Source organism: Pholcus phalangioides, unplaced genomic scaffold (assembly GCF_987345545.1).
Source record: "Pholcus phalangioides strain wild (caught in Gottingen) unplaced genomic scaffold, Ppha-v1.0 ptg000015l_1, whole genome shotgun sequence".
NCBI lineage: Eukaryota > Metazoa > Arthropoda > Arachnida > Araneae > Pholcidae > Pholcus > Pholcus phalangioides.
This window is the reverse complement of record NW_028301608.1, coordinates 75,950,066-75,975,660: the sequence shown is the minus strand read 5'-3', so window position 1 is coordinate 75,975,660 and position 25,595 is coordinate 75,950,066. Positions and strand designations below refer to the sequence as shown.

The following is a 25,595-nucleotide window of genomic DNA, read 5'->3' as shown; positions in this document are numbered from 1 at the left end:
GATTTTTCACACTATAAATTAACCACAGAGGGGCCCCTGAAAAGCTGGTTTGGGGGCTCGCCATCTAAATTCCAGCCAAGGGCCCTGCTGTAGGATGTGAGAGCCTCTCGGTACATGCACATAACATGGTCCAGATATGTGCTACAGTTAAATGAATATTTGACCCAAAATCGTAACCGACTTCCGTAACACAAAAACGTAACAGATTTCCGTCACCCATTTCCGTGACATAAAATCTGCACTAATTTCGGTTGCTTAGAAACAGGCCCTTTTCGAGTTTGTGATTTTATATTATAGTGTAGATTACTATTTATACTGGGATACTGCCTCGTTTTCAACCCTACTACGTAAGCCTAAATTTTTCACACTTAACTAATTCGAACTTTCCGCATCTGAAGATAAATGGGAACAGTATAAAATTTTGTTTGCTGAAGAAAGCTAGTAATAGCACAACGGGTGACAGAATGAAGAAAGTGGCAGTAAACCTTCAAGAAAAGAAGGGAGAGTCTCTATCGAAGACAAAAGTGATTCCGCAACACATTCTGCAGAAGAACCGCAACAGGGTCCTTATGCTTTTGATACTGCCAAGGAAATATGGACGACACTTACTGACCTCCGTACCGTCAGGAATGGAAAAGCTCGACCACGAATACCACAGAATGAACAAAAAACCCTTGACCAATTAAGGAACAGCTTTGATATAAGGGACACGCCAAATTGGCGAATTTTTTGCCGGCGATAAGTTGCCATCGTTAGCGCGCTCTGGTTCGGTGTTGTTCTTCTGGGTTGTCGTTGTTCCAGAATGTTCTATGCTATTCTAAAGCTGTTCTGAATTCTGCCAGGTGGAGGGCTTGTTGTTGTTTTTCCGTGTTCCTAGCGCGTCTTTCAAACGGGTATTTTTTTTCCATTCTCTATCTCTCTCATTCTATTCTCTCTCTTTTTCCCTCCAAATGACGTCACCTTATAGCCGCGGCGTTTTGAAAACCGTTGGGAGATTAGCTCATTTTCTCTTCCTTCCGTATATATAATGTAGTGTGTGTGTCGGATTAATTCTTTTGGATATCTCTTTCTTCAGGTTGTACCTTTAATATTTTCCAATATTTATTATTTTCTACGTACAGGATGCCCCTGCATCCTTTTTAATTTATAATACATAGAATATATTTATTTATACCACATGCAGGACCGTTGTTTATTTATAAGAACCTGGATTCCCGGAAAGAGAGTCCGGGTTTTAATTTATAATCATTTTTATTATTATAATTATGCTTGTTGGTTTTAACATTTTTATGCTCGCTCAATCCAGCTCTTATTTATGTTTCGATTGTTTTCTATGCTGGTGATTTTTTTTTTCGGCGCCTGTAATGTGTCTAACGGCCTTGGCGACTTTTGATGGGGTCGTCGGACATGTTTGGCGCCGAAAAAAAAAGTCGCCGAAAATCGTTAACCTGTCCCTTATATCAAAGCTGTTCCGAAATAATGATTCAGAATAGCTTATGTGTAGAGTAACAACAGCGAATGCGTCGCCGTGATATCCGCCGTCACCCAGTACCGTGACGTCAGCATTATCGCTTTATGAGCCAGCCCGTATCTTTAGATACCCAGCTTATATGGCATTTCTTGTCATCTTTATAACATGGATGTTACAGAGAATAAGAAGTAAGAATGGAAGTATGATGGATGGAAGTAAAAAAAACTGTGAAACTTTCTCTTTTCAAATACTTCAAGCCGTTTGTCTCTACCTTCAATAGCTTTTTTCAATTCTCTTTTTTTTTTTAAATTGGTACTTAATCGAAACATAATAACATTGATTCATTTCGATTTAAAAAAAAATTACATCATAGAATGACATCAAGAGCGGCGGACTGAAGCCGCGCGCACGTGCTCACACACGTATAAAATAGTTTAAAGCGACGAAGCGGGCATTACTTAAGTGAAGAGGCACTTCGATGGTCAGAAATCAGATTTTTTCTTTGCTTTTTTTAAATAAGTGTTTATAATATCTCGTTTTTTTTTGCTTTGATTTTAGGCGTAAACACAGATTTAAATTGACCTGATTTTAAACTCTATTTTTCCCCGTAATTATATCGCTACTGCATTAGCCTAATGTTATATCGATATCTCTCTATTGAATCAGTTGTCTTCCTCTCAGTAATTATCTCGGACAAAGAATTTTGCAGAATTATTGGGACAAAATTTAACGTTTGTGACTTTTCTTTTTTCTTTAAGATTACACAATGAGCCCATTGTTCCATATTGTTGTTATCTCGTTGTTACTGGCTTTGCGTGGATCCTGTAAGTAAATTTCGTTTCGTTCTAGAATTAGCTAAGAGAAATCTAAGAAGTAAATAAACAATCTTGCATTAGTTGATTTTTGAAATTGAAATTCGAGTACGTACATAATTGTTTAATGTTACGATGAAATCCTTTTAATTATTTGCTAATTTACTTTTTTCCAAAAGTCCGTTCGCACACTTTAACTTATTTATATCCGATGACCGCAACACAATTACCGCAGTTACCGCAATTAACCACAGTTACATTACCACCCGGTTTTCACAGTTCAGCCTCCCGTTGGCATACCTGATCAAATTTGTTAATATGCACACATCACACATATTTTTTTTCTCTTTGAATTTATTCTGTTTCTTTTATTAAAATTTTTTGTAACTTTTAGCGCCACATGTAATTGATATCTTCAAAATTAAGTTCATTTTCCGCGTTGATGTTTTAATATTCTCCAAAACAAAACAATAGGTACTGCTATGTTATCATTTTCATAAACCGCTCTGGACAGAAGGTATAAGAGCTCGTGTCATGTTTTACATTGCCGTTTACGGCGTTTTAGTGAGAAATCATACATTGTGTTATCTTGAAACTGATATGATTCTCTTCAATGACAAGTTTAGGTTCGGGCTAGACACCGAGTTCTATTCAAAGTCTTTGGCAACGTCGATTTTAATATATTGATCAGAAAAATTTATATGCTGGTCAGGTAGAGGTCAATAAAATGGTTCAGAAACTACTTCTGTATACCTAAAATACATTAATTCCAATAAGTAAAGAATTCCCCGCTTCCCATTTTAAGCAAGTCCCTTACGATAACACGATTTTAGGATGAAATCCCTGTTACGCGACTATAAAAAAAACTATCTTATTCGTTCACAAGCCATTACACATACCTCAGGTCCAAAACTCACGCAGCACTTACAATTCCCTCACCAATTCCGATCCATTACACTGGTAAACAGAATTTCACTTTTTTCGTGTTTCTTTGATCAAATAGGGTCATTCTTATAGTATTTTCTCCACTGATTCCGAATCTGATTTCAGAATTTGTGTGTCAGGCATAGTTTTTGAGTAACACTCGTTTGAAATTTTGAAAAACGTATATTTTTCGCATTTGCTTACAACTTAAAATAGCTTAAATTCTAATATTAATAGCAGTTCAAAAGGTATTTTTACATGCTTTTCTTCTGTATTTTGCAGCCGGAATATTTCTTTTTAATGTCCAACAATGATCGGCCAGCATGTTTGGGCTCCACTTGCCTTGATAATGCGATTACATGATAGATATGTTCTGGTGGAATCGCTCACCGTGCTCGTCGCTGACATCACGTAGGTTTTCTGGAAAAAAATCCAAATGTGATTGAAGAAAATGTATCTTCAGCGACATATTGCAACCAAGAGCTTTATAGTTCTGAAGTAATTCCTCCACAAGGTCCTTATATTTGTCCGTCTTGTTATTTCCAAGAAAGTTCTGGACTACTTTCTTGAATGACTCCCATGCTGGTGTTTCTTGCTTTAGGGTGGCGTCGAACTCAGCATCGTTCATTAATTCTCGAATTTGAGGGCCAACGAATATGCCTTCCTTGATATGACAACCATATTTTTATGGGCATCTTTTTATCAGCCACCTCGTTGGGCATTTTGTCTGTTGTGGCGTTGTATTTGTATTTTAGCGTCACTGACAAGTGGAAATTTGTTTTGTAGAAAGCTTAAACCGTCGCCGTTTCAGTTCATTCCTTTAACAAAATTTTTCATCAATCCCAGTTTAATGTGTAGAGGTGGCAGGTAGACTTTCTGAGGATCCACCAGGGGCTAACTGACGACATTTTTGGTTCCCGGAACGAGCTGTCTTCTTTGTGTCCATTGTTTTTTTGACATAATGGTTTTGTCTATCTCTGCTGTCCCACAAGCCAAGAAACAGCAAAAAATAAAAAAATAAAAAAATTTGGTATATCCTAGTTGAAGACCAAGTACAAGTAGGGCCGTCTTAAGAGCATCACGGGCCAAGTGATTTTTCTGAGGCCCTACCTGGAAAATTCCCGAAAAAGTCAACTACCTCTTGTTTTTCTGAGGCCCCTTTTCTCTTGAGGCCCACCGTGTCTGGGTGGCCCCATGCGTTAAGACGGCACTAAGTACAAGGGCAATGACTTTCAAATCTCCGCAAAAGTGCCAGACATGTCTTTCATACTGAACCATCCGTAATAATGTTTTCATATGCCTCCTTCATGTAGGCCCCGTAAGCGATGCGAATGGAGGAGTTTTCGTTACCATTGTGCAAAAGTACTGCTTTCAAGCTGGTTTTAGATTAATCTATGAATAACCTCCACTCTAGGGGATTGATGCCCCAATGCAACGTACAGAGCATCGACATCATTGCAATAGACTGAGTCGTCTTCCTTCAAAAAAGGTGCTCAAATTGCTTTGGTCTACGAGCAAAGCTTGGACAGTATGGTCAGGAATTCCCTAGAAAGGGTGAAAGGGGCTCGTAATTCCCTTGTCCCCATGGCTAGCACATGATCGGAGGTATCTCAAAAGAATCTTGATGTACTATTCCATAATATTTAGTCAGATGAGACAAGTTTTAATATTCATAATACCCATTATTAGGCTAAAAATGTTGATCTTCAAATTATAGAGTATTAAGGCTGGTTAGGCTAACCCGCAACAACGGAAAATGCAATTGCGGAAAACTGGTGCCTGATGGACGATTTCTGGACAATTCAGAATCAGCATCGAAAAATACGTAAGGGTGCGTCCATACTGCACCGCTTCCCGCTTCTCGCTTTATTGCTTAAACCGCGGCAGTTGTAGAAGGCGAGATGATCCCTCGCGATTCTAGCCGGTGGTGGCTATAGTGCACCGCTCGCGGGAGCGTCTGCCTGCATGAGCAGTTGGCATCATGGAGCTATCACGTGGGAATCTATTGTGTTTTTATTGACAACAAAAAATATTTATCATAAAATTAAACATGAAAGAATGACGAATGTACATGAAATGAATAGGACTCGCCTTGAAGTTGCAATGGGTTCAGTGTAATCGCTAATTATAGTTAATTAAATAGTTGATAAATTAGCGATTTCGCTTTTAGTGCCACAACAAATTTTCGATTGGAAAAACAAGAATTAATCGTTACAAAATTCCGTTTGATTTAGTTTTATCGTTAATTAGTTTATTAACGATAAAACTAAATCATGATCGATAATTAGTTAATAAAATAATATCTTTAGTTATCGTTAATTAGTTAAAATGATTAACGATAAAACTAAATCATGATCGATAATTAGTTAATAAAATAATATCTTTAGTTATCGTTAATTAGTTAAAATGATTAACGATAAAACTAAATCAAACGGAATTTTGATTAATTAACGATATCGTTTTTATTCTGTCAACTAATTAATTAACGATTAGTATTAACAATAATTATTCATAAAAACTCCGTTGGATTTAGTATGATCATTAATGATCCTTAATTAATTAATGATTTCGCTTATTATTGTCATAACTAATTAACGATTAGTATTAGCAACAATTATCCAACAAAAACTCCGTTGGATTCAATATAATCGTTAATTAACCTTAATTAATGATTAATTAACGATATCGCTTTTATTATGTCATATCTAGTTAACGATTAGTATTAACAATAATTATTCGTCATAAAAACTCCGTTGGATTCACTATAATTGTTAATTTTCCTTAATTACTTAATTATTAACGATTTCGCTTTTATTATGCCATAATTAATCAACGATTAGTAATAACGATAATTAATCATTACAAAAACTCCGTCGAAATTTACTATTCCACTATAAAACGAGCACTTAGAGGAAAGTATCCGTTTTAAAGTGCAAGCGGTGAGCCGGTCGAGCGAGAAAAAGAAATAATAATTCATTCCGGTTAAAGCGAGTAAAAGCAGTTTGAGCCGGTAAAAGCAGGTAGGCGAGCGCACTATGGCCGCCTCAATGAGTTTTCACGATCTTTTTTCAGCCGCGATAAAGCGAGTAGCGAGAAGCGGTTCACTATGGACGTACCCTAAGAAACAGTAGTCAGCGTCCAAGAAACAAAAACCTTGTTTACCAGTGTAATTACTAAATAGTTTATTTAGGTATCGACAGCATCTGTAAAAAATTCCAACCCTATAGTTTTTATTCTAAAATAACATTTACGTTATTTTTACTTCCCAAAAGATTAGGGTTTCAATATCTGTCGTTTCGGATTCAGTTTCTACATTATCGTCTATGTTTATGTATTCCACAGCGAAACCCCGAATTTTGTGAGGGAAAGAGCAACATGATTTGCCGTCCCTAACCACTGTAAAATTCAATGATTTTATAACGGTGTTTTTGTTCCCATCTAAAATTTTCCACACGCTAAATTTTACCGCGAAGGTAGTTGCCCGCTTTGCTTCTCTAATTAATTCCGGCAATGCTGAGCTTTTCGATCACGGAATGCGCAAAGCTTGCATGTAATTTTGTAAGCCTTGCATATCATTTGGAAATTCAAACCTTACACTGATTTCTCCCGAAGAAAAGTCTGGTTTTCCGAAAAATTTTGTTACAATTTTAGAAACCAATTGCTTTACTACATATGACTTATCAAAACCACAACATCAAGTACAGAAACGGTATTTTGCTAATCCAAGGATGGATGATGTAGAACTCACATTTGAGACCATAGATTGCGTAAAAAATTTCGGTGGAGCACTTTAATATTTGTATCAAGCTTTTTGGCCTATTGGTCGCCAAACACTTACACACTTACAGTGTTTGTGTGAAATTCTCCTTTAAAGGGTGCAATTTCCCTTACCGTATCCGCGTTAGACAGGTTTCGTTTATTCCAGGTTTTTTTAATGTGTATTTTGGCATTGAAATCACGGGATTTTTTTCTGTTGAAGACGGGTTCCCGGTTAATACAGGTTCGGTGAAAGATTGGTTTCACTGTATTTGGAAGACCTTTTCCGATCGGATAAGATCCCTCGTACGGAGGTTCCAGGCCTTTCTTCACATTGTCCGTTCGGAGGAAAACGTATGAGCAGGACAATATGCCATTGCTGACAAAAACAGCACGTTTTCCATGGCGAACAGTCTGCCTTGGACTTAGATTTTTTATGGTGGTTTTCAACTGATGGACAAAGCTTGATGGATCAGGATAATGACGACTAGGTACGATAAACTCTCCTGGGAGTCGTATAGGTGCACCATAAACCATTTCCGCAGTTGTGGCTTGCAAGTCCTCCTTCCAGGCATCTCGAAAACCCAACAGAATCGAAAATCAACTTCTGAACGAACGGCCGTTACGATTCGAACAGCCAGTACGAAGTACTGAAGTATTACCCAGCGGTTAGTTGCATGAGCCTTAATGGTAGACTTAAGGTCTCGATGGAAGCTTTCTACTTGGCCATTTGCTTCTGGATAATATGATGTGATCCTCTGGCGAGTGGTTCCCAAGAACTTAGCTAGAGCCTTGAACAAAAAAAGACTCAAACTGGACACTTTGATCTGAGATGATTCTGTTAAGTGAACCGAACTGAGCAACCTATATAGCATAGAAAATCTTAGCCACAGTGTCAGTAGAGCTATCCGGCATAGGGAAGGCTTCAGGCCATTTAGAGAAGCGATTCACACATGTGAGGCAATATTTGTAGCCTTCTGATGGAGGCTGTTGTATTTTTACGAAGTGGTGGAGCCTTAGACTGAATTATATTGATCAGGCATATTGTAGAAAAATAACATACTTTTAATTGACAAAAAATTATTATATAAATGAATTAAATGATGTCATAGTCAGAGCGGCAAAACATCGTGGCCCGGGAAGTCAAAAGGTAAACAACAACAGACAGACGACATTGACCACTGTTTTCAGTTCGTAGTTGTTGTAGTTTTCACAACAGAGGCAAAGGGACTACAATATCAGGCTCAGGAATATGCCTGGTTGAGAGGATTAATTTGTGAGCTGAAATTGAAAGGACAACAAAAATCCACTGAGGGATTTTTTCTTTTTGGTTTCAGGCAGGTCGTAGACTTGTGTCCGCGCTCTTTGCAATTAAAACAACGGATTCCTTTTGTAGCATTGGCAGGTTGCCTTTTTGCGAAAAACACGGAATTCGATGGTGGTTTCGGAACTTCAGTGGCGTCTTCTAGCATCAGTCTTTTCAGGAATGAAGTCGCGATTTCTTGTCCAGATCCGCGAATGCCCAGGACGAGAGGCTTGTAATAAACTGGTAATTTCGCGAGAATGAAACCACCGATGACGAGGTCGTCCAACAGCTTGTCGACGTTCTCGAGTTGTTCCGCGACGATCGTGAATTTATTCGGGAATTCATCCACTGTACGGCAATCATGGAAACGAATATCCACGAGACTGATATAGGCTTACCACGTGAACAATGCCTTTATCTTCAAATGTGCCATTTAGCAAGTCCCATGCTACTTTGGCAGTTTCACATTTCCGCGTGATCGTTGCAGTTGCAGGCTTGAGAGACAAGTTGATTTTCGCGAGGACTCGGCGATCCAATGCGCTGTCGACAGGTTCGGTCCTCGGCACAAAACAATTCCGCAAGCTACAGTCGATGAGGAAATTTTTCATGGCGAATTTCTAATCGGTAAAATTTTTCTGGCATTCGAGATGTTTCGATTCCGTGCCTACAACGAAACCGGTGATCACAGTCTTGGAAGTCGTCGACATCGAAAATCTCAGAGTTTCCCGCTCAAGGCTTCATATTGTTCAGCCGTCGCTAAAAAACTAATCGGCGCGAAGATCGTGAAAAAACATGGGAACTCGCGGGTTTTTGTAGTCATAAAAAAAACTTACGCGGCGAGTCCATAACCTGTTAGATGAGTCCGTGGATCTATAAAGATATATTTATTACAGAAACATCACTACAAACTACATAACATACACGACGACGTCGACAAGAGGAATGGGGGGACAAACAGAACTTCGATCAACACATGTATAACTACATACGTTACACATGCTGCCATCTATCAGGCATTATTTACACTAACAAGCGACCATATAAACACTCGTTGGAACGCAAACAGTTTGAGTGGCAGTATGAGTTGTCAATTGAGTCTACTCATTCGGTCACTCACGAATTCACTTGTCCCGTTTGGGACGAAATGCTGGGGTGTTAAGTTTCCGAAAACTGCTATAAGGCCGGAATTACACTATGAAATTTTGATAAAAGACTTTTTACAAAAAAAAATATGAAGAAAAAACAACGAACAAACCTATTGTTTACATTCACTAGAATGTAACCGATGCGCTTTGCTGATTGCATTTTTTGCTTATTGGTTGCATCAACAAATTACCGAATTCCTTGAAATTTACGATGAGAGCGACTGATAACTAATAAACGTGGGTGATTGCGATTTATGATGCAGCAGTGATGAGAAATTTATTGGTTTCTATGATAAATAGAAAAAATATATATTTTTATATCTTAAAGTAAAAATATTTTTTGTGGAAACTTTTTCCAAATTTTAAGACCAAAAATATTCAGGGGGTTCTTTATGCACATTAAAATACGGTAATTTATTAGCTTGTTATTTCATTGTTTGAAAGTGAATAAAAAATAAATTTTTTTCTTCTTAAAATATATTTTATTTATTTATTTTTAAGCTGGTATTCGTTTTGAACTATTCATAGGTTCGATCGCTGTCATCGAGCTCACTGGCGAGTATGACGAGAGTCTTAGCAACTTCATCAAGGAAATCATAGAAAACTTCCGCAACCAAATGAAGGATGGTATCCCAGAGATCGGTGTACCCGTCGTAGATCCACTCGCCATTCCAGATGTAAACGAGAATATTGACGAAGGTACCGCTAAGCTAACGCTTCGAATGAGGAAGATCGCCATCGAGGGAATGTCCGCTGTTGAGATCCGTTCTTTGAAAGCTGATTTGGACAGAGGATTCACCAACGTGACGTTGTACATTCCCAAGTTAAAGGCTAGGGGATATTGCTACATGAATGGTAAGATAATCGGAATTTTCCCACTGAACAGCGATGGTGATTTCTTCATTGACGTTTTGGATGTGCATATTGACGGTCATGCGAAACTGGATATTGCGTCCAGTGAGGGTAAAATTAGCATCCACATGGCAACCCTCAAGCTGGACTTGAACTTCGGACCACTGAACATCGTATTTGAGAGTTTACTTGGTGGCGGAAAATGGACTCAAGTACTGTTAAAACTACTTACCGGACTTGGAAGGGGTATATTCAACCATTTCCACGAGCAGGCCATGACAGAGCTTGAAAAATTGCTGATGAAAGTAATCAACAAAGAACTCGACAAGGGGACCTTGGATGAGATTCTAGATAAAATACCGTTACTTTGAATTCAAGATCAAATAAAGAGTTGATAAAGAATTTCACGTCCGCAATTTATTTACGGTTGCTTTCTACATAAATAACCAATTTTTTCCCTTTACCCCTTCACTTATAAGCTATTGGCAAAAAACTCGGATCTCTGACGAATGTGCGATAAATATGGTAACCTTGTTTTAACGTTGATGGGTCAGTTGCACTGGAAGGTACGCGTGGCTACCGAATTGCACTGCTTCACTCTTGTTATCTATGTCCGAATTACACTGGACTCTCCACGATATTTTCCTGCTGATAAGGATTGTTGATAGATAACACCCCCCCCCACTTCTCCCCGAATAATTTTTCCTCAATTTTATCTATGCTTAGGACTGAAAGTGGCATGTAGTCACTGGTGTGAAAATTTAGATTTTTGCAATTAATTAATTGTACAACAATTGAATTGTTACAAAAATTTCAAACTCAAAATATTACCCTCTAAATTGCAACAGCAATGCAGGTAGTGACGTCATCTTTTATCGCTCGTGGCCTCTATCCTATCATTTACGGCGGCCGTAGATTTGTTCATTTCTTCCACAATGCCAAATTTCATCTGTCCCATCACAGACATCAATTGGTTCAGCTGTTCTCGCATCTCGTCCATTTCCTTTCCTCTCGTTTTCACCATTCCAGTCCTTGAATTACCGCACTCCGGACACCAAATTGTTCCGGATAATTTTTCACAAGTCCTTGAAATAAGCAGAAGATGAAGCAATCTTCAGGACGTCACAAATTTATTTACAGAACAGCAATTTTTATATGTATTTACAAACAGAGATACACACCAACCAGCTCAGAGTTCTCTTATTGAACGTAAAATCCAACAATTCCCTGTTCTTGTGATCGTCTCACTATTTATAGGTACGGTCGAAACTTCGAGAAAAAGAATATTCCACAAAATTCTATTTTAGTTTCCAAGTTGGCGGCCCTACCGTACGGGGAGAATCTTCTGGAATGTTCTCAGCCAATCGCACTTCTTTGCGATAAACAGAAACCGGTATCAACTGCCGTTGCCAACAGAAGATTGCAATATTTTGAGAGCCCTCTAAAAAAAACAATCGCACCTTCTATTATCTATAGGTCGGAACAATATTAAGGGTCAATCTGTTCTCTGTGGACAGATATATATTTCAGCCACCTCGTTGGGCATTTTGTCTATTGCGGCCTTTGTTTTTGTGTATATACGAGTATGTATATAGTCGGCCCCCCGTATTCGCGGGTTTTTTTTCCTTTATTGGAATTTTTCTTTAAAATACTCAGCAATCGCCGTTCACGTGTTTTGTTTACAAAATTTGAGTTGTGCTTGTTTAGGATGGCTCATTCTTCTAGTGCTACTGATAATGCTTTGAAAAGGTAAATAAAAGTGAAAACTTGACAAGAAAAATTTGATATATTGACTGCGTGGCGAAGTTAATACCTTCTGTGGTCCACCACTACGGAATCAACGCATGTTCGGTGAGATATATCAAGAAAATGGAATCTGAAATTCGTTCAGCCGTAGCTGTAGCTGCACCTGTGGCAGTCAAAACTTTGCAGCGCCTATGGGATCCATGTGTTTCACGTACAGAAAATGCTGTTTTTTGTGGGTACAAGACTGACACAAAAAGGTATTTCAATTGATTGTAATATTATAACAGAAAATTTACTTTTCCATAAGGAAAGGGCTGGTGAAACGTCTATTTCATCAGAAGCTTATGCAAGTAAAGGTTGTTTCATAGGTTTAAGAAACGATTCGGATTGCGCAAAGTAAAAAGCACTGGCGATCAAGCCTCTGCCGACCAGGAGGCAGCTAGAAAATTTCAAAAGACTTTGTAGAAAATTATTGAAGAGAAATGTTATGCACCTCACCAGGTGTTAAAGAAGTTAAACAAGAGGAAGAAAGCGAGCTCCTGGTTTTAAGGTAAGTAGAGATAGACTTACTATGTTGTTTTGCGCAAATGTGTATGAGTACATGATAAAGCCCACCATCATTTTCAAATCTGCGAATCCGCGAGCGTTGAAGGGAAGGATAAGCCAAAGCTCCCAGTATTTTGGACGAACAATGAAAAGGCTTGGGCTATGAAAACACTTTTCCTGGATTGGTTTAAACGGTTTTTCGTTTCGGAAGTCAGGAGGTACCGTGAGAGTGAATACATGCTATTCTCAAAGTTCTTTTGATATTGGGTTGACCGAGGAGTAGTTAATGCAGCTAACTGGTCCTGAAACTGAAGCAGTACCAGATGAAGAACATCGAGATAAAGAAGTAGAAGACAAGTTCACCACAAGTAACATAGCGGAAGGGATTCGCAAGCTGAAATCAGCAATAGATTATTTTCATAACATAAATCCCTCTATTTTACGTTCTTCACATGTAGAAAAATTAGTAGAGGAAGCCTTGTCGACATACTCCAACGTACTTAAAGATATGAAGAAGACACGGCAAACAGAAAAATCACAACAGTCTTTCAGAAAACATCACCAACAATCTCTCGCTGCACCCTCTTTTACATTCCCTTGTACCTCTGCGTCACCCTGGTCTTTCTCATGATATTCAATAAACGAGATATACAATAAAAAACCTATGGTTTCTGTTATTCGCGGTCACTCCCGGAATGTAACCCCCGCGAATACGGGGGGCCGACTGTATTTTAAAATGTATATAAGGAGAAAAAATACACCTAGGAGCAATTGCTAATGAATAACCTACCCTGAAGTCAATTATACCATATGTAGCGACCCTTTTTCAACTATGTTTATTATCATTTTCTTTATTATTATTATTATTTATGTCAGTGTGGCAACATGTCTATTTTTATGTAGTCAAAGCCGACTATCATTATTGTTTGTTTGCATTCGGCTTATCCGCACGCCTGCCACACGCTCCTGCCGTTAAAGTTGTAATAGTTATATAAATTGTAAATAAAACATGTAAATAATTAACAATCGAGCTTGTAATGTAAGTAATGGCTATATTTCCGTAATCGGGTTTCGTGCCAACTTGGCAAAATTTTTTTCTCGCCAATGTGTGATACTTGTTTATACAGTATTTGGTAGTGTGTTAGAATAGCTCCGTGTGACGTCATAGCATCTTGTGACTTCACGAAAATGCAGCAAAAGTCGTTGATTTTATAATTAAATGAGAATTAATAAATTGAAATTGATTTATTATAAGTGTCAGATTAATAATAATAATTTATATTTATTAACAAATGTTATTATTAACAATTTTAATTAATTTATACTAATAATAAGAAATACAAATTAATATAATAATACTAAATAATATTATTATTATAACAATTATTTTGATGTATGTAACCTATGTTATATTTATAGTCAGTAATTATAGTGATTATAAGTTATTATAGTTATTAATTATAATTGTTATAGTAAAAAGTAGTAATTATTAAATAATAATAATTTATTTATTAATTATCTTATTTATTACATAAATAGTAATGGTTTATTATAATTAATATTTTATTAATTATTATAATAATTATAAAATTGTATTATTCAATGTGTTCGAATTTCACGGCAGACGATGTTGAAGCCTTCATGGAGGTTTTTACAAAGCCATATACTTATGCTTTTGGTTTTGTGTGTTGCTCGTTATTTATATTCGTGTTTCATCTTCGGAGCTGTTCAACGTTGAGAATTATGCATCCCCTCCTAATCAATTTCAGCATCTTCACCATGATGAAGATGCTTTCGTTGGAAGAAGATGCCATGAAATTCCTCACCGACGTTGGCTTGATTCCTCGACGATCGAAACCGATGAACTGTCCGGAATGTGGGCAAGGTATGAGAAGTCGTACGGATGGGACTAAAAAGGCCGGTTGGCGATGGGTATGCGCGAACAGCAAAGAGAACCGCTGCCGTGGTACAGTGAACCCTTTGAAAAACATTTTTTCACGGTTCGAAGATAGCGTTTCGTGACGTCCTGGCTATAATTTGTGAGTTTGTTATGAAATGGCCAGTGACATTTCTTTACGATCATATAAACTGTTGGCGCCGGGACAGGAAAGAGTGTTCCTTTTCAAGTGAGACAATTATAGATTACTACAAATATTGTCGCGAAATCTGTGAGGTTATAGCATCTCACAACACCCGTCAACTTGGAGGACCTGGCAAAACAATATCGGTAGATGAAACGTTCGTCGTGAAAAGAAAATACCGCAAAGACAGGATAAGCGAGGCAATGACAATTACAGTATTTGGAATTTATTGCAGAGAAGATAAGGAAGGGCTCTTCTTCCGTGTAAATGGGAAGAGCAAAAGAGATCTCTGGCCCTACATAAAAAAATATTGCCACGAGTCAACCAGTATTATTTGCTCGACAATACATGGGAGCGGAGAACCTTTTTGTAAATGCTCAGCACAAACGAACGAATCACCGAAAAGGTGAATTCGTTGCGCAAGACGACAGGGCGAACACTATCAATGATTTGGAAAACCAAAACAAACTCCTGAAGAAGAGTTTCAGGCATTCACGTTCTGATTTACCGAGGTTGATGGCTGTGTTTTACTACAGGCGAACGCGACTCGACCATCTGTCATCTGTGGGTGAGAGAATTGAAATATTTCTGGAAGACGTCGCAAAAGTGTACCCAGGAGTTGGAGAAGTCCCTTTGACTTTGCAGTGTATTGAAACCCCTACCGCTGAAAGCGAAAATATAGAAAGGTTCATGCCAGTGCCAAAACGACGAATATCGGATTGTCTTTCAGATGATGAAGACGACATACTAACTAACAATGGGAAGGATTGTTATTGGTGTTCTTTTTGAGACTGTATACTATTAACTATTATTTGTGAGTTATTTTAGGAATATATTTAATACATGTATTTCTTATACTGACTTTTTATTTATATGTACTTACATTATGAACATATAAATGCATGTATACTTATTTATCTATTTACATTATGAACATATAAATGCATGTATATTTATTTATCTATTTACATTATGAACATATAAATGCATGTATATTTATTTATCGGCTAGCCTATTTATCCGTATTTATTATATGGTTATGGTGTTTATTTGTAACATCATAAAGAAATTATACCCCTTGCTGTAAATATTGTTAATAACGATAATCCAATGTAATAAATGCAGCGGCTTACCGCAATGCAATTAAGTAATAGTATATATTATCATTACGAACCAATGACCAAGAAAGGTGTAAACACATGTATTACTTTACCAGTCGTTTCTCATTTAATAGGTTAGCGTGGCCTGTTCATACGGCGCGTGCCTGGCCCCGTACCTTTCTATATAAAACTGGGACTTTTTTGGAGCATATCCCACCGCAGTATAGTATTACCCGCAGCCGATCCATTGGACTGTCAGTACTTTCCTTTCGTCGGGTTGTATCCTTATTGGATTACACATCTCTTGGTGCTGTTGGAACAAAGTCAATATTTACCCAGGGCGACCGAGCGTAGCGAGAGAGCTGTGCCCCGCGACCCCCACGCCCGAAGGGCGGGTCGCCGCAGCAGGCTGCGAGCGGGAAGCGGATATATCCGCGGCGCGCTTCCGCGTTACTTGTTGGTCGATTTTCTTGCTACAGGGGTTTTCTACAGGTATCATGGTCATTTTATCAAGAATGACCATAAATGACCAACTTGCTTGAACCAATCAAGCAAGGAAATCGACCAACAAGTAACGCGGCACGCTTCGCTTGCGCCGCGGATATATCCGCTTCCCGCTCGCTACGCTCGGTCACCCTGGGTAAATATTGACTTTGTTCCAACAGCACCAAGAGATCTGTAATCCAATAAGGACACAACCCGACGAAAGGAGAAAATAATCTTTAAAAATTCTTTACGGATCGGTGCGACTCTTTTCGTGGGCCATATGAAGTACAGCCTACAGGTGTCAGAGCATGCAATATTATTTGTACTTAAAGATATAGATATAGATGCATTTATTAATTACCTTTATACTGTTTTTTAGAATATTTATTTCATTAAATAATAATTAATGTTATTATGCAATAAATTAATAATCTTTATTATGTTTTTTTTTAAAATTAGTTTATTAAATAGTAATTAATGTTATTATGTAATAAATTAATGTTATTCATATTAATCAAGTGACGTCACAGTCTGGCCAATCGCTGTCGTGGTTATAAATACCATCAAATACAGCGAAATTCAAGTATTTGATTCGTCAAAGCCGCACAGGTGATCAAAGGCGTCCGAATTCCAGATGTCAACAAAAAAACAAACATGGCGCCCCGGTGGAAGAATATATAGCCAGATTAAAACGCTGATACTACCTTTAATTTAAATCCATCACTTCAATAAAAGATTATTTATCATAAAATTGATGAAAGGTAATTATATATAACAATTAAAGTTAGTTTCAGTGTGAGGAATGATCAAAAACTAATAATTCAGTGAATATCATGGCTCCATGTCTTATTAGGGTTACCATAGTTATAATTCTTGAGGAATTATGGGTAATATGAAACTCGCCAAACTTGTTACAGAGATTTCGCCAAGTTGGCAGGAAACCCGATTACGGAAATATAGCCTAAATAATTAACAACTTGTGAGCTAGCCTACCGTACCCTCTACTGGTGTGACATTTGCTATGCATGATACTACTGATTATCATAAGCTGTTATCCAAATTTTCCGAACTGACTAAGATAAATTTCTCGACCAAGTCCGTTAAACATAACGTTACTCATTTTATCGAGACGACAGGCCCACCTGTGTTTGCCAAGGCCAGATGTTTGGCGCAGGACAAGCTTACTATCGCTAAACGCGAATTCACTTACATGGAAAGTCAAGGTTGGTGTCGGCCCTCCAAAAGCAATTGGGCCAGCCCTTTGCATATGGTTGCGAAAGCAGATGGAGGATGGCGTTGTTGCGGGGATTATCGCATGTTAAATGCCAGAACGAAACCTGACCGCTACCCAATTCTACACGTGCATGACTTTGCTAATTTTGTCGCTGGAAAAACAATATTCAGTACCCTTGATTTGGTTAAAGCATACTACCAGATTCCGGTACAACCAGCACACATTGAGAAGACGGCAGTCATAACACCATTCGGACTATACGAGTTTCTTTACATGCATTTCGGTTTGTGCAATGCCGGTCAAACACTGCAAAGGTTCATGAACTCTGTACTTCAAGAATTTGACTTTTGTTTTCCTTACTGTACTTATCCTACTGTGTTTTCCTTACTCCTGTACTTATCCTACTGTGTTTTCCTTACTCCTGTACTTATCCTACTGTGTTTTCCTTACTCCTGTACTTATCGCTTCGACGTCTCCAAAGGAACATCTCGTTCACTTAAGATGCATTTTCGAGAAAATCTCCGAATTCGGAATTGTCTTGAATATTGATAAGTGCATTTTCGGAAAATCTGAATAGCATTTTTAGGACATATTGTGATTGAGCACGGTATCAAACCATTGGAAACGAAAGTTGAAGCTATCCTGAACTATCCACAATCGCAGACAATTCAAGAGCTGCGCCGATTTCTTGGGATGCTTAATTTTTACAGTCGCTTCATCCCAAACGCCGCGAAAAAGAAAATTTTGCTCAACGCGTATCTTAAAGATAGTGATACGAAGGCCTGTTGTTTTTTTTTCAAGATGCAATAATAAATACTTTTAAATACACAATTAAATTTTACAACATGAAATATTTTACACACAAGCCACCAATTATTAATTAATTATTTCCAATTAATTCAAGACTTCATTGCGAATTTTCACGTCACGTGGTTTCACAAGAGAGAAAAAAAACGTGGTCACATTAAAATTATATTTTACCGAACAACAAAAAAAAATACTGATGGAATCGTGAATATTGCAATTATTTCGTTAAAATAAAATCATGGATTGAGAGACATTGCACAATAAGAAGTGGATGGATGAGGATTAAACAAGGATTGGTCACGGTACCAGTAATACGAAGGTCGGTTGTATCAATTAACATTAGACAAAAGTACGATTAAAATAAAGTACTTAACTCCAGTTTCTTTTACCATCGTTTTTTACTCCTGCATTCACCACACTGCTTAAAATTTACATAGTCATTTAATTACGCGAGGTGGCAAGTAGTGAGAGAGGGAAGAGCCAGTAATTAACTTACCACCGCCAGGCAGAGGGGTCCGCACTCGTTGCTGTTTCTTGTCACTCTGTCTCTGTGTTACGGCTTCTTCCTCAAGGTCTCATTCTATCTCGCCAAACACCTTCTTGTGCGCCAAAACAGCGTAGTGTTCTCACATTATCACTTGCAGTTACGGTTAAATTGAGCAGGGAAATTATCACAAATTATTTCTCTCCATCAATAGCAAAAGGCACGATAAACGTCTCATCCAATGGACTGAAGAATCCAAAATCGCCTTTGAAAATTGCAAGACGGATTTGGCTAATATAACCCTTTTGTTATATCCACAGCAAAATTCTGCGTTGGCACTGATGGTCGATGGATCCGACTATGCGATTGGAGGTGCTCTACAACAACGAGTTGGAAGTGACTGGCAACCCATCGCATTTTTCTCTTGTAAATTGTCAAAATCTGAGCAGAACTACAGTGCTTTCGACAGAGAACTATTAGCCATATACGCTGCTATAAAGCATTTTTTATACCTATTCGAAGGACGGCACTTTTTAGTGACCATAAACCATTGTCGAATTTCCTTCTCCTCTCGATTATAAGGAAATTGCCAAAGCTCAAAGGGAAGATGAAGAGTTGGAACAACTTCGCACTTCTACTAGCTTAGATTCAAATCCATGTTGATCAACAGCGAAATTGAAATTTTATGCGACGTTTCAACTGGAAAGGTTAGATCTTACATTCCTGAACCATTCAGATTTCAAGCATTCAGCACTGTTCACAACTTGAATCATCCTGGCAAACGAGCTACTGAAAACGTGCTCTGCAGTCGTTTCGTTTGGAAAGATATGAAAAAAGACTGCGCAGAATGGTGCAAGACTTATCTTGCATGCCAAAAATCTAAAATCAGCAAACACACCAAAGCGCCACTTGGAAAATTCCCGTTGTGTGATAAACGTTTTGGACATGTGCTCATAGACATTGTGGGACCACTCCCACCCTCCCGTGGATTCCGGTACCGCCTAACAATAGTGGATCGTTTCACTCGATGGCCGGATGTTATTCCCATGGAGGACATGACAGCAGAAACTGTTGCAAGGTGTTTCTTTTCAGGTTGGATCAGCCGTTTTGGTACCCCTGAAACCATCACCAGTGATCAAGGTCGACAGTATGAAAGTTTCTTGTTTCGAGCCCTTGCTACAATTCTTGGTATTAAAATAATTCGTACCACATCATATCATCCGGCCGCAAATGGTTGTGTTGAACGTTTTCATCGTGACCTGAAGACAGCGTTACGCTGCCTCGAAACTGACCACTGGACCAACATGCTTCCTAGCGTTCTTCTAGGTACCCGCTCGTGTGTAAAGGAGGACATCGGAGCTTCATCAGCAGAACTCGTCTATGGGATGCCACTTCGCTTACCTGGGGAGTTTTTCCAGCTCTCCAACGATGTTCCACCCGATGAATTTGTGGAAACCCTCCGCAACACTATGTCGCAAATTCGCCCAGTTCCCCTACAACCACATATGGCTCGCACAAAATCTTCTGGCATCTAGCTCTAGATGACTGTTCTCACGTTTTTGTGCGATGTGACGCAGTTAAGCCTACTTTGCGGCCGCCTTATGATGGCCCTTACGCAGTCATCAGCAGTGGTGATAGACATTTCACATTGCAGTTCCCGGACCGTGTCACTACTATAAGTGTTGACAGACTGGAACCTGCCTTCTTGCTGAAGCCAAAAGACATAATTTCGGTCCCACCGAAGACTGCATCCTCAGGCCAAGTTCCATTTCTTCCAAAGAAAGTGCGTAAGTATAACACAAGTAGTACAGACAATTATTGTTTACTGAAATTTCTCTACTGACCCATTAATATTAAGAATTCATTCTTTATAATTTATTATGTGTAATGCTTATATCTCATGGTGGGGGGGGGGGCGTCTGAAGGACCCCCAAACTTCAAATTCTTCTCCACCAGTGATTTCAACTAGTTCATAAAATAAAATTGTACAGGCCAATTTTAAATACATCGTTTAATACAAATGACATATATTATATTGTACTCATAGGTGCCGGAACCTAGGGGCTGAGGCCATTTAACCCCCTCCCCCAATAAATTTTGAAAGAGGACTGAGCCCTCCCCCTAATAATTTCTGAAAAAACAATGCAATACGCCTTCCTCTCCTGTGTACGTGCTCGAGTACCATATATACGCGACAACAAGCAAGTTTCAGCTCTCTCAATGTTTTCTTCATGTCGGCACCTATGATTGTACTGTACAGTATATCAAGAGATTTAATACAGAACTGATAATATTGAAGATTTTTCAATTTGTGTCTGCAACCAACCTATCACTAAGAGTGCTGCAATAATTTAATGATTATAAGTTCCGCAGAGAATGTGGACAAGGTGCATGTATCGTTTGGTAGTGCAAATGAGATTTGTGTGCAATTTTTGACAGGAAGTATGTAAATTGGTCAGGCATTTCAAATGCGGGGGCCTCAGAAAAATCACTCGGTTCGGGGGGGGGGGGGGGTCTATGAAATTCTTATAACGGCACGAAAACATGTACTAACACAGGAATATAAAATGTGACCTTATCAATATAGTCCAAACATAATACATTGTTACTGTAATACATGTTTTCCATGTTTATATGAACGAACTTAATATTTACGAATATAGTTTGCATATATGATCATCTCCCTATCTGTATACAGGGCCGGAAATAGGGGGGGGGCAATTGCCCCGTGCGGAAAAATTTGGGGGGGGGGAAGCAATTTTAGTGGGAACAAAAGACACCGTTATAGAATTTTAAATTTGTAGGGGCGGCAAAATTATGTTTGCCCTGGGGAGAAAAAATCGTAGTTACGGCCCTGTGAGTACATATTTTACAACGAGGTCGGTCTCAGTTGGATTTCCCCCCAAAGCCTCAAGTATTTATAAAACATCAACATTCATTTAAAATGTGTAAAATGTCATGTTAAGACAAATAAAAAAAAAAATCGATTTCATATCATAAGTTAACACCTACCTTCCACTCAACAGAAACTCTTGTCTTCATCTTTGGCCCAAATTCCTTGCATAGCTCTTATCACTTGTCGCGGAGTTCCCGCCCTGCTGCAGTGCGTGCCACTATACGCAGGCGCATTGGAACACATAGGCTGAAAACATAGTGAAACAAAGAGCAAAGCAACGAGCAGAGAAGAGATCGACGCAGTGAAATCAAACACATGAATTCCAATCCGACTGCACATAGTGGCGCGCACCGCAACAAGGCGGGAACTTCGCTACAAACGATGAGAGCGGAGCGACCAAGATATTTTGTTTTCGTTGCTCTTGTATCGCTTATCGACATGGACGTTGAATCAGTAGCATTTTTGCTAAAAATCCTTTAAGGGATCAAAAAATCACCAACATCATAACAGATTCATTCTCGACAAACTTTGGGACAAAATGGCAGAGAACTCAACAAGTAATTAATATTTCCAAATAACTTTCTTTTTACTTCGTTTTTTTATGTGTGTTACAGTAACAACTTTGAAATATGACATTCGTTATAGTAGAAAAATTTACAGTATTTTGTATTATGTACAGCTTGTGCATAAATTTTATTATCACAAAATAATTGTATAACACACACATAACGTTTATTTTATTTTGACATAAGAACATAATTATAAATTTCCCTAACGAAGCTGGCGATATTCGTCGGCCTGTTGCTTTCCCGCGCACAGTTGTTTCCATTTCGAAACTTCAACAACTGCTCATCTTGCATACTAATACCTTCCTTGTCAATGATTATGTTATGCAAGAGACAAATGGTTTTAACAATTTTGTCTGTAAATTCCGGCGATTTTTCAATGGGCTTCCATAGTAAACGAAACTTAGCATTAATTATACCAAAAGCACACTCAACAACACGTCGTCTTGCACGAGAAAGCCTTATATTGAAGTATTCTTTGTCGAAATCTAAATTCAGCCTGCGGAATGGTTTCATCAAATTGTATGACAATGGACATGCTTCATCTCCGATGAAAACGTATGGGACAACAATCCCAGAGAGAGAATTCCGCAATGCTTTTTCAGGGGGAATATACAGACGTTTGATTCGATTCTATCGAATGAAATAGTGCTGAAGAACGGAAGGTATCTCCTTCACTCTGCTTACCATATACACCAACATCAATTGCGATGAATTTATAATTAGCATCTGCAACAGCTTGAAGAACAATAGAATAAAACTTTTTATATTAGTAGTACATGGTTCCTGAGTGAGGTGGGCATTTAACTCGAATGTGTTTGCCATCAATGGCACCTAGGCAATTTGGAAAATTCCATGTTTCGTAGAATTCTTTGGCGATTTGTTGGAACATATTTGCAGTGGGAACTTTCATATGTATTGGTTGCAACACTTCCCAAATTGCTTCTATAGTTTCTCGTACAATTAATGACACTATTGTCGCACCCATCCAGAAAGTGAAACCCAGGCTCCTGAAAGATGATCCTGTAGCCAAATATCTAAAAAAAAATTACTATACTCTGACACTTAATTTGGTTGGTTTTTTTAGGAAACACTGTGCGAGCAAAATGGAAAGTTTGCGTGACGCTTTCCGAGAAAAGAACTAAAAAAAATTCCTGTCAGTCGTTCCGGAGATGCAGCATCTAGTTGTAGAGCGTATCACCAAATGGCTGTTGGTGCCAAGGGACCATCGCCAACACAGGCCAAGCTCGCTGAGGAGAGCAGAAACCTGTTTTTCGAGCTGCCTTGGGGTGACGCTTTCTCTCTATTTTTGTTCTTTCTCTGGTTCGGGTCGTTATGGGAGAGGTTGGTCGGACCTCCGGCTCTAGAATAATGTAACAAGATACGAACCATTAATAGCCGATGATTTGATCTTAATCCTCAAACAAGTATCGAAAAATAATGCCAGAAATAATCTTTGCACGCCACCCATGTGATGAGGTGGTAACCACGAGGAATGGGGGATCCAGAGTCTTCGGGATGAAAAAAGATATGTGAACTGGTCCACGTCACTTTGGGGACGCCATCACCCTTCAGACGAGATGAAGCGATCTGGCCAAAAGATGGAGTCTTCTGATGATCTGGGATTCCTGCCGAGACTCGACACCTCTGAACGACATAGATGGAACCTGGTAATCTTCGGCCTAAGCAACGGTACCTTGCAACAACCCTGAATCAACACTCCGTGGCAGATCCGCAATAGAACTTTAAAGCAGTGAACATAGTATAGGCCTGGTACGTAAGTTGTTTAATGTTAATCGAGATCTCACTCAGAAATAATAATATTTACCGTCTAAAAAGTAATATCAATGTAAATATATTATATGTGTCCAAATATAACTTGTATAACTTGTGTGTGTGTGTGAGAGAGAGAGATAGATACTTAAAAACTATTTTCTCTCTCTCTCGTCTTTTGAACTGATTAAATGTGTCTGGAGTGAGTTTTAATCTATATGATCACGCCTTTAACCCTTAACCTCACCTCCCCACAACAAGTCTCAGTCCTCTCGGAAATCCTCATAACAATATTTTGAAAGTTTGAGTTTTTTGTAAGATCAGTTCACCCCCAAACTAAGTACCGGAAATTTGACTGAAGTGGAACATGACATTGACGATTCAGTGCGGGATATTGATACGGAGATAGAAAATACTAGTCATCAAGACCGAGTCAAATGCTAAGGAATCATTACTTGATTCAGAAATATCAGAGGAAAACAATTCAGTGCAAGATGAGGGAAATGAATTCGGAAATTCCACCACTCCAGTTATTAAAGGATTAAAACGACAAAAGCAAAACGATTCTGACATTGGTACTGCTCTTTTCAAGTTGGAGGAAAATAAATTGATGTTGTTTGATGTTTTGTGTCTGAAACATTGGTACACACCTTTTTGACACAACAGATTATTTTAACATGCAAAATTTATTCCGCTTAAATATAGAAATATTTACACCATATACAAACTAGGAGGGGAGCATAACTGCGTGTGTTTATAGCTCTCTCTATATTCTCTTTCCCTTTCTGCCAGTCTGCTCTTGGCGACCTTCACGTTATTGCCTACCGCCACATTACTCCCCTTTCAGTACAGTACTTCATCACTGTGCGAACCTTACTGGTGATTTCGATTTTCGGCCAGACCTAGTAGTTGTTGGTACTGTCGTGGGAGGTGCACCGCCAATGTCCTGCAACAAATGCGCTGGTTTGATTCGGTCGATGGATATGGCTTTCTTCACGTTGTTGATTAGAACTTTGAAGACTTTGGCTGATCTCTCCAGCACAGGATATGGTCCTTTATATGGCTGGCTGTGAGAGTTAGTCTTTGGTTGTTGTACGAACACATGTGTGCACTTGTCCAACTGTTGTGGTACGAAAATAGATTTATGACCACGATGCACGAGAGGTTGAGGACGCAGTGCAGCCATTGTTGACCTCAGTTGAGAGATGAAATCCTCACTGGCAATAGATGGTGCATTTGCGACGCTGAAAAATTCTCCCGGCAGTTTTAGAACCATTCCATAGGTAAGCTCTGCTGGTGAAGATTGTAAGTCCAGCTTAATTGTAGTGCGCAGTCCTAGAAGTACCGTTGAAAGGATGTTCATCCAATTTCGTGGATCCAGGCACTTCATTGCTGCTTTCAATGGCTTATGGAACGATTTAATCATGCCACTTGCTTGAGGATGGTACGGCGTGGTTTTAAGATGTTGGAAACCAACAGGTGAGCAAAGCTTTTGAAAAGTGCTGACTCGAACTGCCGACCACAATCCGTAGTAATTCGAGCTGGACAAATAAAACGAGCTATCCAGTCGCAAACAATTCTCTGGCCGCTGTTTCTGCTTGGATGTCTTT

General features: G+C 38.7%; 1 protein-coding gene across 3 annotated transcripts; it reads left to right on the top strand.

Annotated features, from left to right (window-relative positions):
- The first annotated feature begins 759 nt into the window (after nt 1-759).
- Nucleotides 760-10,683, top strand: LOC149076701 (uncharacterized). 3 transcript variants are annotated; one of them, XM_089242494.1, is made up of 3 exons: nt 760-1,075; nt 2,230-2,295; nt 9,943-10,683. In XM_089242494.1, the coding sequence occupies exons 2-3, from the start codon at nt 2,238-2,240 to the stop codon at nt 10,635-10,637; spliced, it is 753 nt and encodes a 250-aa protein (XP_089098620.1). In that variant the 5' UTR covers nt 760-1,075; nt 2,230-2,237; the 3' UTR covers nt 10,638-10,683. The 3 variants fall into 3 exon arrangements, with proteins under 3 accessions (XP_089098620.1, XP_089098619.1, XP_089098621.1); XM_089242493.1 differs by lacking the exon at nt 760-1,075 and adding an exon at nt 1,487-1,659; XM_089242495.1 differs by lacking the exon at nt 760-1,075 and adding an exon at nt 1,616-1,952.
- Nucleotides 10,684-25,595: the final 14,912 nt, after the last annotated feature.